The sequence below is a fragment of the Pogona vitticeps genome, chromosome 9 (assembly GCF_051106095.1).
Source record: "Pogona vitticeps strain Pit_001003342236 chromosome 9, PviZW2.1, whole genome shotgun sequence".
Taxonomy (NCBI): Eukaryota; Metazoa; Chordata; class Lepidosauria; order Squamata; family Agamidae; genus Pogona; species Pogona vitticeps.
This window is the reverse complement of record NC_135791.1, coordinates 2421931-2440213: the sequence shown is the minus strand read 5'-3', so window position 1 is coordinate 2440213 and position 18283 is coordinate 2421931. Positions and strand designations below refer to the sequence as shown.

The 18283-nt window shown below is 44.7% G+C and overlaps 1 protein-coding gene across 9 annotated transcripts in view; it reads right to left on the bottom strand.

Moving 5' to 3' along the window:
- ADGRB2 (adhesion G protein-coupled receptor B2) overlaps positions 1-18283 on the bottom strand; it is a 143371-nt gene that overhangs the window by 63077 nt on the left and 62011 nt on the right. For 7 of the 9 annotated variants that reach the window (XR_013538415.1, XM_072980381.2, XM_072980384.2 and 4 more), the window contains one exon: positions 7338-7502. The exons of 1 other annotated variant lie outside the window; for it this stretch is intronic. Coding sequence is in view for 7 of the 8 variants with exons in the window: in XM_072980381.2 (XP_072836482.2) it covers positions 7338-7502 (165 nt within the window). In the remaining variant the exon portion in view is untranslated. Of the gene's footprint in view, positions 1-499; positions 665-7337; positions 7503-18283 lie in introns of all 9 variants that reach the window. One more of the 9 variants, XM_072980388.2, reaches the window with a different exon arrangement.

The following is an 18283-nucleotide window of genomic DNA, read 5'->3' as shown; positions in this document are numbered from 1 at the left end:
TCTGTGATTACTTTAGCTTTTTTTTAAACATCTGCATCTTAAAACTGTCTCATGGTGGGAAACGTTTAGACCTACCATCTTTCACCATTTGATATGTTGGCTAGAACTGATGCAATCTGTAGTTTTTGGTCTCCTGCCAATAATATATTTTGCACGGAAAATGCATTTTTTACATGAAAAACAAGTATTTTTTTCCTGCAAAATCTGCTTCTATTCTTTCTTTTCTTTTCTTTGTTAAAAGAAGAGAAACTGCATCAAATCTCTCCTGATCTCACCCAGCAAGGAGAAAGCTTTTCTCTTTTCTCCTCCTCACCTGAGAAAAGGAAATTAGTGGAGATTTACATTCCTAATCCAGTCCAAAAATAACTGTACATTAGCCTATTAATATAGAGAGGAGCCAAAACAATTATCCTTGAAAGAGCAGGGGAAACGGGACCAGGGGAGGAACAGGACAGGAGAAGGATGGTGACAGGTGAGAGTCAAGGAGGTGGTTACTAACCAGGGCAGAGAGCGATATTGCAGGCCTTACTCTGCACCTCCGGCCCCTCGCAGGCCTTCCCGCTGTGCTGTGGAGCAAAGCACTTCCGGACTCTGATCCGGGACCCGCGCCCGCAAGTCTTCGAACACAGACTCCAAGGAGACCAGTCCTCCCACACGGCATGCACTGCAAGATAGCAGCACACAGCAGTCACGTGGGGGTCCAGTGAGGAGGAAGGCTGGGGGGGGGCAGAAATGCTAGGTGTGAGCACCACAAGGAGGAGGAAGTGTGTGTGGAAGAAGAAATGCTGAGTGTGTCAAGATGGGCATGAACTGGTTCATCCCGATTCGTCCCAGTTCATCCCAGTTTGTCAAGGCGGCAGCACAGGGGCTGCTGGTCCCTTTCCCTGCCTCCCCAGCTCAGTCAGCCCAGCGTGCTAGCTTCTTGCACCTCCTCAACTGATCTCCCAGTCCCGGCAATGGCTCAGGCTTCTCTGCCCCACCCTCTCGGCTTGATCCGCCACTCAGCCAAAGGGGCGGGACAGAGAAGTCTGGGCTCTTGCTCAGGACTGGGAGATCAGCTGAAGAGGTGGGAAAAGCAAGCTGGGCCTGGTGAGGGGCCAACTGAGCCAGAGGAGGCAGGGAGGGAAACAGCAGCACCTGTGCTGCCATCTTGATGAACTGGCACGAACCAGTTCAGGCCCATCTCTATTTGTGTGTTCAAGTCCCGAGGGGGAAAAAGGTTGGCACTTTGTTTCATTTCAGCAAAACCAAGATCCCCGAACTGTTTTGTGAAACAAATCACAAACCAGCCCGATTCGTTGGCTTTTCTGGTTCATGGTTCGGTTCATGCCCACCTCTGTTGTCAGTGCATTGGAGGAATGTGCCAATTCATTTACCAAACACGGGCAAGTCTACTCCAGGCACTAAACATACAGTTGCAATTTCTAGGAACATTCCTCTCCTTCCCACCTTCCAGAGGCCATTGATATGTATCCTGTTGATCTTCCACTGAACAGAATGTGCCCAACAGCGTAGCAATGCAGGGCCATTGTGTAAGCAGCGACCTCCATGAAGAAAACCAACAGGCAGCACCTTCTCATATGATCTCGCTGGTGGGATTTCCTGTTCAACTGAAGCTCAGCAGGTTCAGATTTCCCCCTCCCCTTCTCTTGCATCTATCCTGCACTGCCTTCACCATCCACTTCATGCCAATCTGTGACTCAGCTGGGCTGGAGTCCAGAAAGAAGTCCCACGCGTTTCGCAGCACCATGTCCAGGATGCTCAAATGCCGCAGGATATTAATAGCAATTAACCTCACCGTGTCGTTTGGCTGGCTGGACCCCAAAGTCACTGTGATCCCATAAAACAACAAGAGAGTCAAAACATGCCGAGCAAGCGTTCAGGATTAAATACCAAAATGTTTGCAAACAAAAAAACAGCAAGGGAGAGAACCTGCCATCTCTGTAGATAAATGGTTCCAATGCCCAACCATGCAGACTGTTCAGTTAATGTTCAGCCAAATCCTGTTCTTCTTGAAGTCCATCTATTCTTGGCCTTTGGGTCAACAGAGAAGCAAAATCCTTGAGTTCTTCTAACTGAGAACCCTTGCAATGTTCAGAAGTTCTGCCACTTCCCTCTTCGTTTTCACATCTTCAGACTAAACATATCCATTTCCACCGGCTCTTTCTGATAAGATAGATTTCCTGTACCTCTGCCCATCTCTGCTATGTTCCTCTGGACATGTTCCTCCAGCTACCACATGCTGGAGAGAAGCAGAGATGGATTATAACCATTGTGTGGTGACTGTGATCAGAGGAATTCAGTAGGCATTACAGCGTGGTAAACCACTTCTTGAACGCTAAGAAGGATGCTAACTGGAGCAAGTTCAGAGGAGGGCAACAGGGATGATCAGGGGGCTGGAAGGAAAGATGGAAAGAACTGGACATGTTTAGCTTTGAGAAAAGAAGACAGGGGGAGCTAGGATAGCACTCTTCAAATATTTGAAAGGTAGTCATACAGAGAAGGAGCAGGATTATCATCCCAGAATTCAGGACACATGATAATGGGCTCAAGCTACAAGAAGCTCAAGCTACTAGAAGCCAGATTTCACTTGATTATCAGGGAAAAGTTCTTAACTGTTAGAGCTGTACAACAATGGAACCAAAGACCTCAGGAGGTGGTGAGTGCTTCAACGCTGGAGGCATTCATGAGAAAACTGGTCATCCATCTGTCAGGTATACTTGGATTTGGATTTCTGGATGGAGCAGGGGGTTGGACTTGACCATCTCATGGGCCCCTTCCAACTCAACTATTCTATGATTCTATGGTTCTATGAACATCTCACTTCGCTTGAATACTTTGGTAGGATCACCATAAGTTGGAGGCATCTTGATAGTATATAATGACAGCAGCAACAAAAGCAGAATGCTAAGCTATCTAGGCCATCAACCAAACCAACAAGACAATTTTATGGTAGCTTCTCTTCCATTCCTAGAAGTCAAACTGCTACCTTTTCCATTTCAAGATAGCTGTGGTAATCCCAATATTGAACACTAAAATACCTCCCATTCTCTCTCTCTTAGCTACCAAAATCTACAGACATAGAAGAGCGAATCCTAGACACAAGAGCTTTTAGGATGCCCATCCTCCTGTTCAGGAATGGTTATTTATATATTTTAAAATATTTTAACCCACTTTTCTCCTTAAAATAGCCCAGGGTGGCTTACATCTTTAAAAGACAATATTTAAAGCTAAGAACAATGAACATTGTTGAGGAAAGGATCAAAGACCACATTAAAAGAAGATAACCAGAAGCAACATCAAAACATATTCAAAGCAATAAGGCAGAACCATCCATTTAAGAACCCCCAGTTAGGCAGCCAGTCATTGGAAGGAAAGTTTGTCTGAAGAGAAAGGTCTTGGACTGTTTGCAGAAGAGCAGCAAAGGTGGGGCCAGCCTGGGCTCCAGTGGCAGGGAGTTCCAGAGTCTGGGAGCAGTGACAGAAAATACTGTCTCCCATGTACCCCCCCAATGCCCCTGTGAATATTTGTTTTTGGTCAGTCCATCTTTGAGTGCATGAGGAATACATAACCACAGGATATTTCAATTAAATAAACAATTATCTTAAAAATGGCCGTAATGCAGTTCGAACGCACCCTTTTTAAAGAAAAAGAAATATAATCATAACCACAACCACAGTCTTCTTGTCTCTCAGGGATAACAGTACTGCAAGATTCACCCCCCAAAAATATTGTGGCTTTTAAAAAAAATGGCGAAATGATGTCTTTTTCTAATATAGTAGGACAAAGCATGACAACAAGAAATGTAGCAGAAAATGGAACTTCCTTCACTTCCGTGACAAGACTAGATTATTGTACAATTAAGCCAATTGCACGTGCAACGGGCGACAATTATCTTGATCTGCATAACTGCGTCACGCATAGCCTGTGTTTATTTGAATGAGCATGAACACATGAATTGCAAAGCGCCCCCCACAGTTAGATTTTCCACAGATGGTGGGAAGGACTTTTCTGCCACTTTCCTTTAGACAGCCACTCTCACTGTATGGTACTAGATTGACCGAACCACGCCCTGTGGGTCCTTTCTCAATGTGATCATTTCCGAGATCAACTCAACCGTTGTTGGGTCTAACCCCATCTACATTTAATTTGCTGGGAATACGAATCCATTCACAACCATTTCCGGACGTTTTTACTCCATTGTTTTACAGTACTGAATAGGGAAACACGGGAGCAATGACGTTTTTCATTTGATCTTTCATAAAGATGGCAGAAAGCCTTTTCCTGCATCTTCTGAAACTACTCTCCAGCTTTGCCACTAAATGGATCTTAAGGTTCGTTTGGGTTCTTAGTTCTTATCTCTTTGCCTTCAAAGTATTCGGGAACTGGTGTGTGAGAGAGATCTGAATAACTGGTGGCTTTTCAAAGAGAGAGGGGGAAAAAAAGACATTTCTTTGTCTTATTCTGCATGATAGACATTGGAGATGTTTTGCACCCGGTGCAAGCCAATTTTATTAGTCTGGAAAGAGCTTTCTGAACATGGTAAGATTTCACAACATGCGCAGCTCTTCCCACAGAGAGATGAGGACATTGATAAAGCATTAGACTTACAGTAGACCCACTGAATATTATTGGGCTACATCTCCCATCAGCCATAGTCAGCAAAGTCAGAAGTGGGGGATCATGGGAACAGTGTTCTAAAAACACACATGGAGTGCTAATATCACAATGCTACTCATGTCTACTCTGAACAGAAGCAAGCTGCATGGAGAGGATGATAGAAGTTCATTCCGGGAAGTGTGCACAAGATTTGCAGCTGGAAATAAATCGAGCTTCCCTGTTTCATAGCCAAGGGCATTTTATACTCAAGCATCATTGTTGGGTACGTTTTTCTGTAGAATAAAACAGAAAGGGTTTGCAAGGAGCCGTCTCTTAACTCTTGCACTCACTGTATTTCTCAGAGTCTCAAGCTGTTCCTCCTGCTAACCTTTAGCTTGATTTTTTCCCCCGAAGCAGAAGGGAACACAGATTTAAAAGAGTAACAGGTTAAAAAAGCATATCCTCCCCCAGAACAACAAGAGAAACAGGAAAACCCCCAATAGATCAGACGAAAAGCCAGTGGCGGCTGGTCCCTGTGTGAAAATTAGACCCCACACCATTCCACGTTCCAAGCTACAATGGGCCACCCATTCTAGCTGGCCTCCTCAGTAAAAGCAAGTGGTCTGGGACCCCCACCTGCATTTCTCTGCTCCACATTTCCCAGCCTTTGTGTGAGAGGGCACTTGAGGGGAAGGAAAAGAAGGAAACAGGAGGAGACCAGCACACCTCGGCCTGGCATGGCATCAAGGACCATCAGCCGCTATCCACAGACTTATTTGCTTAAAGCGGGATCTGACAGCCCTAGGAATGGACCTCAACAGATGGGAAACCCTGGAGGCAGGCATTGCATCACGGCCTCTCCCAATTTGAAGAGACCCTTGTTCAGCAGGCCAAGTTCAAGAGGCAGTCCCGAAACCAGCAAAATCAGAGAGCTGGACAGGGGACAGATTGTATTTGTCTTCAGTGTGGAAGGGATGGTCACTCTCGAATTGGCCTTCTCAGCCACACTAGACGCTGTTCCAAGACCTCCATACAGAGCACATTACCATAGTCTCCTGAGACTGAAGGATGCCTACTATTTGCTAAAAGGATCCCATCGAGTGATGCCCACCCATGGCCCATTTCAATTCTCCTGGTCTCTCTACCAGGTTTAAGGTTGCAACCCAAAGCCCATGGCCTGGTAGCAAGCCCACTGAACAGAATGGGAAACACAGCTGAATAAACATGAACAGCTCTGGGCTATACGTCAATATGTATATATACCAGGAGAGGTAGACACAGATCTTCTGCAAAACATATTATTTGGCCTCCCATATTCAGTGGCTCCCCCCAGAACCGATTCACAGAGTCCAAAACCCCCATTTAAGGGGACTGGGCCTACACACTTTAGGGATTTATGCATGACAGAATATATTCTCCCACATTTTCAAAATAAACAAGTTTTTCCCAGCCAGCTTACAAAGAAATAGAGGGCATGAAAATATTATTATTATCGCTGTTATTATTAAAGCGAAGAATGCAAAGTGACATGACAAAGAACGAATTCAAGCAAAGAGCAACAGCAAAATAGGGCTAAGTTAAATGTGCAAGCATTAGCAGCTCTTAACAGGCTAGAAAAACGGGGGGGGGGAATACAATTCTTTTTTCGCCCAGTTTTTAAATGATGGTGGCAGACCCCATTTAGGCAAAAGGCCTGGTGTGCAAAGAGTAAAATACTCTTTAATTAAATATGGCACATTAAAAACATGTTGCAAATTTACTGCTAACCATTCCTGTTACTTTTATTTCATTAATTCTTCATGGCCCTTACGGGTTACAGCGGAAGCGTCATTGTAAAAAATTAGATCTATTAACTTGCTTCCCTTCATGAACCAGGACTCAGTCATTCTGGGAAGGATGGAGAAAGAGAGAGGAGAAGCAGCAGCAGAATGAATGGGTGACTCAGTATTCTTAGGCTTAGAACTGGAGAGAAACAAACAGAACACCACTCAAAAGAAAAAAATGTCCCAAACCAGAGCTGACCCAGATCATTAGGGGTGGGTTTTCTCCTGCTAAGAGTATGAAATGATTTGCCTTTGAAAACCATGAAAGACACAATGAAGTTTTCAGGACCACTAACAAAAAAGAAAGAAAGAAAGAAAGAAAAAAAAGACAACGGACAGGCATCTCCCATGAAAACAACCCAAGACACCCAACACTGAAAAAGAGGAGGAGGAGGAGGAGGAGGAAGGAGGAGGAGAAGAAGAAGAAGAGTAGGAAGAAGGAGGAGCAGGAGGAGGAGGAGGAGGAGGAAGGAGGAGGAGGAGAAGAAGAAGAAGAGTAGGAAGAAGGAGGAGCAGGAGGAGGAAGGAGGAGGAGGAGAGTAGGAAGAAGAAGGAGGAGGAGGAGAAGAAGAAGAGTAGGAAGAAGGAGGAGCAGAAGGAGGAAGGAGGAGAAGAGGAGGAAGAAGGAGGAGGAGGGGGAGAACAGGAAGGAGGAAGAGGAGGAGAAGAGGAGGAGAAGAGGAGGAGGAAGGAGAAGAAGGAGGAGAGCAGGAAGAAGGAGGAGCAAGGAGGAGGAGAGGAGGAGGAGGAAGGAGAAGGAGGAGGAGAGGAGGAGGAAGAAGGAGAAGGAGAAGAGTAGGAAGAAGGAGGAGCAGGAGGAGGAGGAAGGAGGAGGAGGAGGAGAAGAAGAGCAGGAAGAAGGAGGAGCAGGGGGAGGAGGAAGAGTACCAAGCCCTCCCCCCTTCTCCCATCTACCTGGGCAGGTGGCAGTATTATTGCATATCCGTGTCTCCCGCAACAACCCGCTACACAGTGTCCCGTAAGGCGATGAGACGCAGGATCGAGTCCGCACCTGGGTACCCTGCCCGCAGGTCAGGGAGCAGACACTCCACTGGGACCATTCTTCTGCCGCAGGGTCTCCTGTGGGGGAGGGGGGAGAGATGCACACACAAAGATGGAGGGGGAAATCAGTTCAGCAGGACGGACAGACCGGCCACTTGCAAGTAGAAACTGGGCTCAATGGCCTACCATAAGAATCAAGGTCCATGTCCCAGTTCCCCGGGACCTTCAGTTTGGTTTGCCCCATTTCCTCTGTTTCAACGTCTTGCACAACAGTCGGTAAACAGTTGCATAGACATGGGCTGTCATCTATGTGCTTCCACTTGCAGTTAAACTACCAATGTTCCTTAATGAAATGCGTTTTGGGAGACCCTTCCTATGTAGGACACAATACATAAGAACGCAGACCTATCCTGAACAGGAAGGCACGCTTTTTTGAAAAAAGGAGCTTGTACTCTGGATGAAGTTGTTGCCGGACTCGGATTGCACCTGGCTGCTCAGGTGCTGGCTGTGTTTAAAGAGTATCTTTGCACAGCTTTGAACTGCATTGATTCCTGATACATGTGTAAATTACATCTACACTGGATTATGGTAATCTCCTCTACATGATGTGCACCCAAGAGGGGCATTCCTTTGAAAGGTGGTGCTAGAGGAGAGCTTCATGGATATCCTGGACTGCCAGAAAGACGAACAAGTGGGTCCTAGATCAAATGAAGCCTGAACTCTCCCTGGAAGCAAAAAAAATTGTTGAAACTGAGATGGTCATACTTTGGGGGCATCATGAGAAGAGAAGATTTGATGGAAAAGACGGTAATGCTGGGAAAAGTTGGACACACTAGGAAAAGAAGAATACCAAATACAAGCTGGGTTGACTCCTGTAAGGATACCAAAGACAGGAGTTTCATAGACCTGAGTAGGGATGTAGAGGACTGAACACGATGGGGGTCACCCATTCATTGGGTCACCGTAGGTTGGAGCTGTCTTGATGGCACACAGCAACAATGATCTCTACATGGTGCTATCTTTGAAGAGTCTTCTGAAATTGCTCTTGGCGCAGAATACGGCAGTGAGAATGGTACTCGGTAGATGGGGTGTGTGTCCGGAGACTTGAGTTCAAATCTACACCCAGTCACAAAACTTGACTTTGGTTAGCTACAGTCCCTTGGTCTCAGCGATCTCTGATGGGGTGTGTGTCTGGAGACTTGAGTTCAAATCTACACCCAGTCACAAAACTTGACTTTGGGTTAGCTACAGTCCCTTGGTCTCAGCGATCTCTGTGGGGTGAAGGCATGGTCAATGAGACCAGGAGAATGGGCCATTTCAACGGGCACACCCAACCTCTGAAAGGGGTTACACTGGCATCCGCTTTGCTTTTTCACTATATGGCAAAGACTCTGTGTAGGCAGGCAGGTGCTTATGTAATGTTTTATGTAATGTTCCACTTAAATAATTTATCTGCTTTTATAACAGTTTGTAATTGAATTACATTTTATTGCTTTTCATCACCACGGGTAGTTCATAAACATCAGAAGTGGGTTTTTTTCTGTAGGTGTGGGTTTTTCTTTTTTTTTTTTTTTTTGGCATGAACAAAGAAAAAGAGAAAAATAAATAAAATGTCGAGAGAAGATGTAATTCAAAGGAATGCTAACTACAACAGATGACTATGACTCATTTTGCAAATTGGCTTTAAAGTACAGAATTTGGTTGACTAAAGATATAAGGAACACACTGTATCGGATCCACTCCTTTGCCACATCTGTTCTGCCCCACAGCCCTGCGCCGTGGGTTGGTTCTAGCGAGTGTCTCTAAAATCTGGGATTAATTTATTTTTAATTTGCAGTTCATTATGTTTCAAAATTCTATTTCGCCCACCCTACAACATGCATTTTTATGGCATTTTGCATTTTAAAAGTGTTTGAACGTATTCTGATCCTTTTTAATTTGAGATGAGGATTGTGGTTCTCGCCTTCCGAAGAATTGCAACGAAAGGCAACTCCCAAATCCATCTCGGGTAAACTCAGTTAGACCCATTTTACAGAGCTAAAGGGTGGATACAAAGACCTTGCCCGCCTTTGCCTCTAACACAGTTAAACAGCTGATTATAGAAAGAAAAATCTGTTTTTTTAATGGGGCTGGATTTATGTACAGTGGACCCTTGACTTACAGACGGCTTGACTTACAGACTTTTTGAGTTACAGACTTCTCTGGCCGCAAAATTTAGGTTTGACTTGCAGACTGAGATTTGACTTACAGACCAGGAAAAAAACCAAAATGGAACAAAAATGGCCTGTTACGGGATTAATCGGTTTTCAATGCACTGTAGGTCAATGGAGACTTGACTTACAGACTTTTTGACTTGAGAGCCACCTTCCAATACGGATTAAGTTCTCAAGTCAAGACCCCACTGTACCATCTCACAAAGGTTCCGTTCTTGTTCATTCCCTCCTGCACGAAATGTCACTTGGTTTGGAGAATTATTTTGTCAATCTGACAGCGGGCTCTTTAAGAAAAGCAATCACAGCTCTGCATTTTCAGTGTGTGCCATTTTGGAGGGGAGATACAATCATGTCCCATTCCCTCAAATATTCTGTATTTGTGGATCAGGAGAGGTCAACAACGTTTCCCATTATTTATTAAGCTGGTCTTTATATGAGCATCCCAGAAGTCAATTTCTTCCTGGCATTTTTAGACCTTTGTGTGACAAACACATACATACACAAATAAACACACACAACTGTCTCAATTGTGTGTGCTGCTTGTGGGCAAGGATGGAACCTCTACCTATCAAGCAGCAAATTTTGCTTTGGCAGCAAAGAATGTCTGTGCGAAGCATTAAGGAATGTCTGTGCCTTAAGGAAGGAGGGAAGTTATGTCACTTTCCATTCATGTGTAAGCATGGGATGTCAGTGCCACAGATGTTTTCTATGGTTATTGATACATTGTGATGACCTATGGTTTTAAACAAGAAAGCTTGTTGTTAGCTTGTTGTTGAGAGTGAGAACACAAGAAAAAAAGGGGGGATGGCTAAATCGAGTTCAGAGCCAAACATTCGTCAACAAAGTCTGGAAAAGGTCAGTTTTTACTGGAATCTAAAGCCCACATTTCTTTAGCTGCCCTAACTTGCACTCCCCTTCCCGGCTCACATTTCTCAGTGAGGGTAGAGGGTGGTGGACTATCTAGAAGGCTTCATTTTTCTACGGTCAGTGTCACATCTGGGATTTTGTAGCTGCAGAGAGCAATGACGACTGCATGCGTTAAGGGCCAACACAGATCAAGCATCGGCGATACAGTTCCTGAATTGTGAGAAGCATTTTGAAGGCAAGGATCTTGTTTTGCTAACTAAATAGAATGAAGCGAGGAGAGTCTAACTTGTACCACTTCTGGACTGAGATCATTTTTTAAAAAATGTTCCTTATATGAAAACCACTCTGCATGAAGCAAATTATCATTTTAGGGAAAGATAAAGGAGAAAAGAACCTCCCTCTTCTTGATATGCCACATTTATTTTATATAGATGCATTTTTTCCATGTTGGCATGGTGCATGTCATGCTCTCTCAATAAAGCTGGAAGGGATTTAGCAATGAAGCCAAACGGGCCGACACAGAGGTGATTAAATTTGCTTGCTTCATTTTACTAGGTTGCTTCGCTTTTTGATTCCAGTGTAACTTCCAGACCAATTTTTGATAATTTTTGGACTTTAGGGGGTTTTTTTTGTTTGTTTGTTTGTTTGGTTGGTTGGTTCTTGTTTTTTTTTAACTCTTCTGTCCATTGACCTGGTTGACAAAACCTATGCAGAGGCAATTTCTCTAAGAGATAATTTTATTTTAATTCAATCGAGAGAACATTCAAAGCTTAGTGGTTTGCCCATTTCTAAGCACCAGACATTAAAAACAGACATTGCAAATATTAAAGGTGTAAAATCACAGAATCATAGAATAAATGAGTTGGAAGGGACCTAGACGGCCATCAAGCCCAACCCCCTGCTCAAGGCAGGAATACAATGTCAAAGCAGATCTGACAGATGGTGGTCCAATTTTCTACAGTGTTGGAGTGCTCACCACCTCCTGAGGTCATTGGTTTCATTGACATACTGCTTTAACAATTAGGAAGTTTTTCCTGATACTCAGCCAATATCTGGCTTCCTGTCGCTTGAGCCCATTATTAAGTGTCCTGAACTCTGGGATGATTGAGAACAGATCCTGCCCCTCCTCTGTACAGCTCTGAAGAATCTCATTGAGAACACCAGATTTTCTGCCAACATGGCTGCTTACTAAAAAACAGAACACCTTGCTTTACAATCACCACCCCTATGTCTTTAAAACCATTCCAGAGTTAGTTAATGCCCCCCCAACGTATCCAAAGCTCACTTTTAAAACCACTGGAGCTGGTGCACTAAAATGCTGCCTGTACAACCCCAAGTGTGAGAGCAGAAGAGGGAGGGAGAAGAGAGAGGAGGTCAGAGAGGAGCAACCAGCAAGAAAAGGCATGAGGGGGAAGGCAGCAGTAGGCTCATTTGTAAGGCATACCAATTATTCAGCAGCTGGAGTACTGGCATTAAGCTTAATTGGAAAATAAGGATCAACTTACACCAGCTTGCTTTACAAGAATCACTAGGGAAACAATTAGGTTGGAAACATGGGGGTTGGCTATAGCAACCACTTGTAAGAAAACACAGTTCAGCACCAGGATGCTGGACAGCTCCGTGAACCAAGACCATCCTTGTTAGCAAAGATCTGTTCCCATATTGGACCAGCCAACTTTCCCCTGATGCAATTTTTAGATTAAATTTAAGGAGACCTCTCTCGATTGAGTGTTCTAAAGAATTTTGAGGGAAGCTTCCCACTCGGTCCCTACAAAGTACTTAAATGTAAGACCTCTGGAAACCCCTAGCTTGTCACCTCATTTCTCTTCCATGGAAACTCGAAAGGCATAAATCCAGTTACCAGTCCCAGGAAGAGTAAACCCACTCAATGTAGAGCTGAAAAGTGAGTGGGCAATTACATAAACCCTATTGACTCAGATGGGTCTATGCCGAATGAGAACTAGCAACTGAATTCAAATCTGTGTAGTGTCACAGTTGGTTTTGGGCACAGTTGGCTAGATTCAAGAGCAGCTGCAACCAGAGTAGAACCATGGGAATGACTAAGGCTTGTCCATTACAGGGAATAATTTTCACCCATTCCTTGGATCTGCTATTCTAATTGGAGCCAAAACTGGATGTAACCCAACATTGGGAGATTTCTGAACAAAGTGCCAGTTTTTGTCATCCTTGGCTCATGTCTGCATTTCTATCATAGCCAGACTTCTTTTCTACAACATTTTGAGTGGTATGAGAATAAACCTGAGCTTTTCAAATGCAACATGTCCTTTCTGGCCCCCAACAAGGACTCTCTGTATTTTCAGGGATGTATAGTAGACCCGGTGCTATAACATCAGAATTGACAGTCTCCTCCTATACTGTTTCGAATCCTCGCTGTCCTTCACTACAACAAATGCTGGTGGATCAAACAGAGGCCTGGGTAAGTCAGCTGGGCACTCTTCTCTTCTGTCTTAAGCGAGGAAGACACTGGCATTTACCACAATCTGGTTCTTGATGAGACTTGATGACCGATCTGACGTTATCGGACAGGTCCATCATAGAGGCTATCTGTTTAAATTACAGAGGACCAGATGGAGGAGAAAGGAGGGCAAGGGGTGATGTGCATTTTTCAAAGAGAGAGACAACAAATAACAATGGAAAGGGGCATCTCCACGAAAAGCTACTCTTGTAGGAGGCCGACCTTCAAAAATGAGGACAAAATGGAGGTGAAGATGGGGAGATAGTATTCCAGGACTTCAGGCAAAGAAAGAGAAAAATCAAGAAGGATTCCAGCGGAGAAGAAAAGGCTCAGATCACTGCTGTTGTTGATCTGTGCAGTTTCAAGAACACCAAGAGAAGAGAACCAAGCTGTTCACTTCGCCTACGACCCTACTGCATTGGCTCACGAGAAAGGAACCCCAATCAGAAAGCAGGGGATACAGATGGATATTGAGAAAGACAGCTTGTTTCCTTCTTTCTTGCCAAAAGAGCACACAGACAGGCTTCTAGTCCTCAAGGACTCAGAAGGATTTCCAACACTAAATTGGCAGTCATGTCTCAGCAGGAACACCAAGTTCTCTTTCCACTAGCTATGTGGAGTCGTCAAAGAGAAAAAGTTGGGGGGGGGTGTATGGAATCAGTCTGGTTCCACAGAGTAGTAGGGACTTGTGAAGATCACAGTTGCACAGAGTAACCGTCTGATCCTGATGTAAATCCAAGGGCAGGCTGTGGTTAATTTTTGCAAAAGCTGGTATATCTTCATGGCAGACCTATGGTAGGGAACCCTATTATTTCCACATTACATAGGTTCTGGAATTCATGCCATGGATTAAAACTCAGTGGTCTAGGCTCCTGGCTGGAGGGTCAGAGGTTCAGAGTTCAATTCCTCACTGGGCCTCCCACACAAGGGCTGGACTTGGTGACCCATAGGGTCCCTTCCAGTTCTGCAGTTCTAAAACAATTTTTTTTAAAAGATGATAAAACTTCCAGAATTCCTCTAGTCTAAATCTAGAAAGGGTCTGAGGACTGTAATCTTAAAAAGTAACTTTTCCAAACTCCAGTTTTGCAGATGGGGAAACCGAGGCTCAGGGTAACAATTTGCTGATTGCCATTTTCTGCACACGGTAGCCTGTTTTGGCACCCGTCTGGATACCCAAACCAAAGAATGAAGGAACTGAATACACCCTGCTAGCTTAGATAGCAAGATGGAAAAAAGGCTGGCAGTTATCTGTGTTTGCACAACTGGCCTAGCTGATTTCCCTAAACTCACCTGAATCTCTGCTCCATTTGTCTTTCTGAGCAATACATACAATGGCCCAGAGACTATAAATCAAAGACAAGGAGAAGGGGTGGTGGAGAGGGGAAGAGGACGCCGTTCACATTACCCAGACGAATTTGCTAAATAAATACACGGGAGCTAAACAATTAATACATTTGTTTTCTTTATCGGTCTCCGAGGAAGGTGCTAAGAGATCTCATAAATGGAGCAAATTAAACTCAGCTCGCACCAGGGACTGGGAGGGGGTTAGGGGAAGACAGGGGGAGCGTGCCTGATCTCAGTTCTCTGTCGCCATGCAAATGATGGCGCTCGGGGGACTGACAAGGATGGAAGATGAGATGCAGGTTTCTCGGTCATTGGAAGCTGCATCTTAATTAAACTGCATGTGATGATTAGAACTAGAAGGGAAGCGGGTGATGAATAGCGTGTCTCAGATCAAACTGAGCTACCAGCCAGAAGATGGGGCCGTGTGGCCCTTGACTCAAAAAAATGGTAGATAGGGAACAAGACAGGATCAGCGGGAAGATTGGCCCGAGGCGGCCACGTTGGGAAAACTGGGGGATCTCTCTCTCTCTCTTTCTCTTGCTAGAAAGAAGGCAAACACCAAGTTCTCTGACATCTGAAGGCATCCCCTGTTCCTCATCAAAAGGGAATGGAAATTAGACATTAAACTGGTGGAAAGTGTGTCAACCAAAAAGCAGGATAAGACAGATGGGGAGGGCCAGGTTTCAACACCTCCATTGGAGTCTCTCTCTCTCTTTTTTTGAGACAGTGCAAATGGGCCACTAGTTGGATAAGCAAAACTGGAACAGAGCAAAGGTGGTCCTCCTGATATTGCCAAAAGCCCTACGTAACATAGCCAGATGTGATGGATGCTGAGGGAGGCCTATCAGCCACATCTGGAGAGTGAACAGATTGCCGACCCTGACCCCAGAGACGGAGGGACAATATGCTCTTGGCTGGAGCAAAAAGCAAGCTTAGTCCACCTGAGACCTTTGGGATAACTTAATTTTCCTTCTTTTTGGTCTCCTCCTCTTTCGCCAGGAGCTTGCAGCTCTCTGTGGCTCTTCTGACTGAGGACGCAGCAGCGCCAGACAATGATTAACAAAAGTATAGTCTCCAAATCCTGTGAGGCACTTGTCCAACTCTATTCAGCACTGGCTGGGCCTCATCTAGAATACTGTGCCCAGTTCCGGACCCCACACTTGGAGAAGGATGCCAACCAACTGGAGCAAGATCAGAGGAGGGCAACCAGGAGGAGCAGGGGACTGGAACCCAAGCCCTATAAGGAGGAAAGGCTGAAAGGACTGGGCAGGTTTAGCCTTGAGAAAAGAAGATGGAGGGGAGATAGGATAGCACTCTTGGAAGGTCATCATCCAGAGGAGGGACCGGATTTGTTCTCGATCATCCCAGAGCGGGAGACACATAATAATGGGCTCAAACTACAGGAATCCAGATTTCAGCTGAATATCAGGAAAACATTCTTAACTGTTAAAGCAGTATGACAATGGAACCAATGACCTTGGGAGGTGGTGAGCGCTCCAATGCTGGAGAAAACTGGACAACCATCTATCAGATCTTCTTTGACTTGCATTCCTGCCTTGAGCAGGGGGTTGGACTCAATGGCCTTACAGGACCCTTCCAACTCATTTATTCTATGATTCTACATTGCATCCAATCCAACGTCTACATTTTTACAACCACCAAGTCATTCCCCTCCTTGTATTTTACATTGGATGACAATCTCTAATAATTTGTAAATTTCTCTCTCTCTCATTATGTGGCCACAGATTTCCAGCTTCTGGTATTTTACGCGTTCTCTGATTTCTCGATCTTTATCTATTTTAGTGCTTCTCAGTTGACGATCGTCTCCATCCAAGAAATTCTCAGCATCCTGTGATAAATCCACATTTATCCTGCAGCATCCTGTTATAAACTCTACGATTCCACACCGTATAGTAGACCCTCTTCACAGGCCCATAAAAATCTCATAATGGAAATAATAGCAGCATCGGATCAATGGGTTGTAATTATTTATTGATGGCCCCCATATGCCGTTTTCTGCTGGGAATTATGAAGAAGGTCTCGTAGTATCTGCCAGAAGGACATAAAGCAGACCTCTTAAACGCTCAGGATAACAGCAATGACTTTGCAGTGGAGGAAATGGGATGAATCCACGCACAGTCCAATTGTCCGACTGTGATGCCTACCCCATTACTCCATCAGCTCTCCTGAAACCTTTGCAAAAAAAAATTGCATGTGATCTGTCTGCCATAATGATTCGGCGTATGCTGCCAAGGAAAGGCTGGTGGAAAGCGTTTAAATCCACCATTGCTTATTTCTCAATCTTGTCTTTTGCTTCACTTATGCCACTGAAGGTCAGGATGGCTTGCAAAGTTAAACGATATGCATCCATTTGTTAAATGACCGGACATTGCTTTGGTAAGTGGAAGGGATTTCTCCTTTTGGCTGCACTTTGAAAGATGCTTAAAGCACATTTCTAGCACTAACGTCCATGTTGGGAAAAGTCCTGTCGGTAGCCATTGGTCACCAGGGTTTTGCTGAGAAGCCCCCACATCATTCCATAGGCACCCATAGGATGATTACCATGGGAGAGTGCTGAAAATGTTAAGTTAAAATTATTTCCAAGAAGGCCATGCATGATCTTCCACTCTAATGTGGAGGGCAGCTCAACGTCTGGATGGTGTCCTGATTTGATCCAGAGCAAATACAGGAAAAAAAGGTGCCCAAGCTAATTCTGTTTGTGCTCCTGATGAAAATCCATCCATAAATTCATAACGGCCTTATCCTGGAACTGAATCTGGCCACTCTACCCCATTTCAGGCCTTATACCCAACCGAATGAGGCTGATTCAGTCTGGCATTTTTTTTTCTTTTTCCTGAACTGGTGCGCGGCCGGCTTTTGAAAGAGGGGAAAAAGAAGGGAATCACGCTCTCAGCATTCTGTGCCACATTCATCACCATCTGCTGAAGTCTTTTGAATGATTTTGAGTCCTTTTTCCAAGGGGAAAGGCGGGGTAAAAATATTTTAAATAAAATAAACAATAATAAATATTCTCCACCGACACCACCGTCATAAAGTCATAGCATCATACACTTTTCTTTGGTTGTTATGTGCTGTCAAATCACCCCTGACTTATGGCAACCTTATGAATGAGCCATCTCCAGAATGTTCTCAATAGCCCTGCACAGCCCTTGCAAATGCAAGCCGGTGGTTTCCTTTAGAGAGCCAGTCCATCTCATAATTAGTCTTCCTCTTTTCCTGATCCCTTCCACCTTTCCCAGCATGATTTTTTTTCCCAGAGAATCCTTTCTTCTCCTGATGAATAATAATCATCTTCTAACTGCGTAGCTGGAAGGGACCCTATGGGATCATTAAGTCCAGCTCCTGTCAAGGAGGCCCAGCGGGGAATCGAACTCCCAACGCCTGGCTCCACAGCCAGAGACCTCAACCACTGAGCTATCCAGCAGTTCTACACTTCTTTTAGGGAGCAAAAAATTAAGTCCGAATTCAGAAACCCCAAATTTCCCATTTAGCCCTAAGGCTCAGCCTCTCCTACAAGCCACCTCTATTAAAAACCATCGGAGAAGACAACTCAGGGAGCAGCCCGGAGTCTGCTGAAACAGGCAGTCAAATTCATCATCACGTTGGCACTCTGAAAAATGCCACTTGTCTTCCCGAAAATTAGGGATGATTTTGCTAGCCTCGTCAAAATTAGCAATGTCGCCAGGCGGCATAATTACCTGGTTCAGAAACTAATTACGCCAGCGATGCAAATGTTGTTATCTGCATTTCAAAACATGAACAGACTCCCTTTTTTTTTGGAAGGGAAGCTTATTAAGCCTCTTCATAAGCTGAAAGGCCAAGAAAACATTGGCTCGGAGGGAGGGAGCTGGCCGGAAGCATTGGAGGGGGGGGACCAAAAACCTTTGCAAAAGGTACCAGCTGATCAGAGGCAAGAGCTTCTCAGCTTTCGCTCAGAG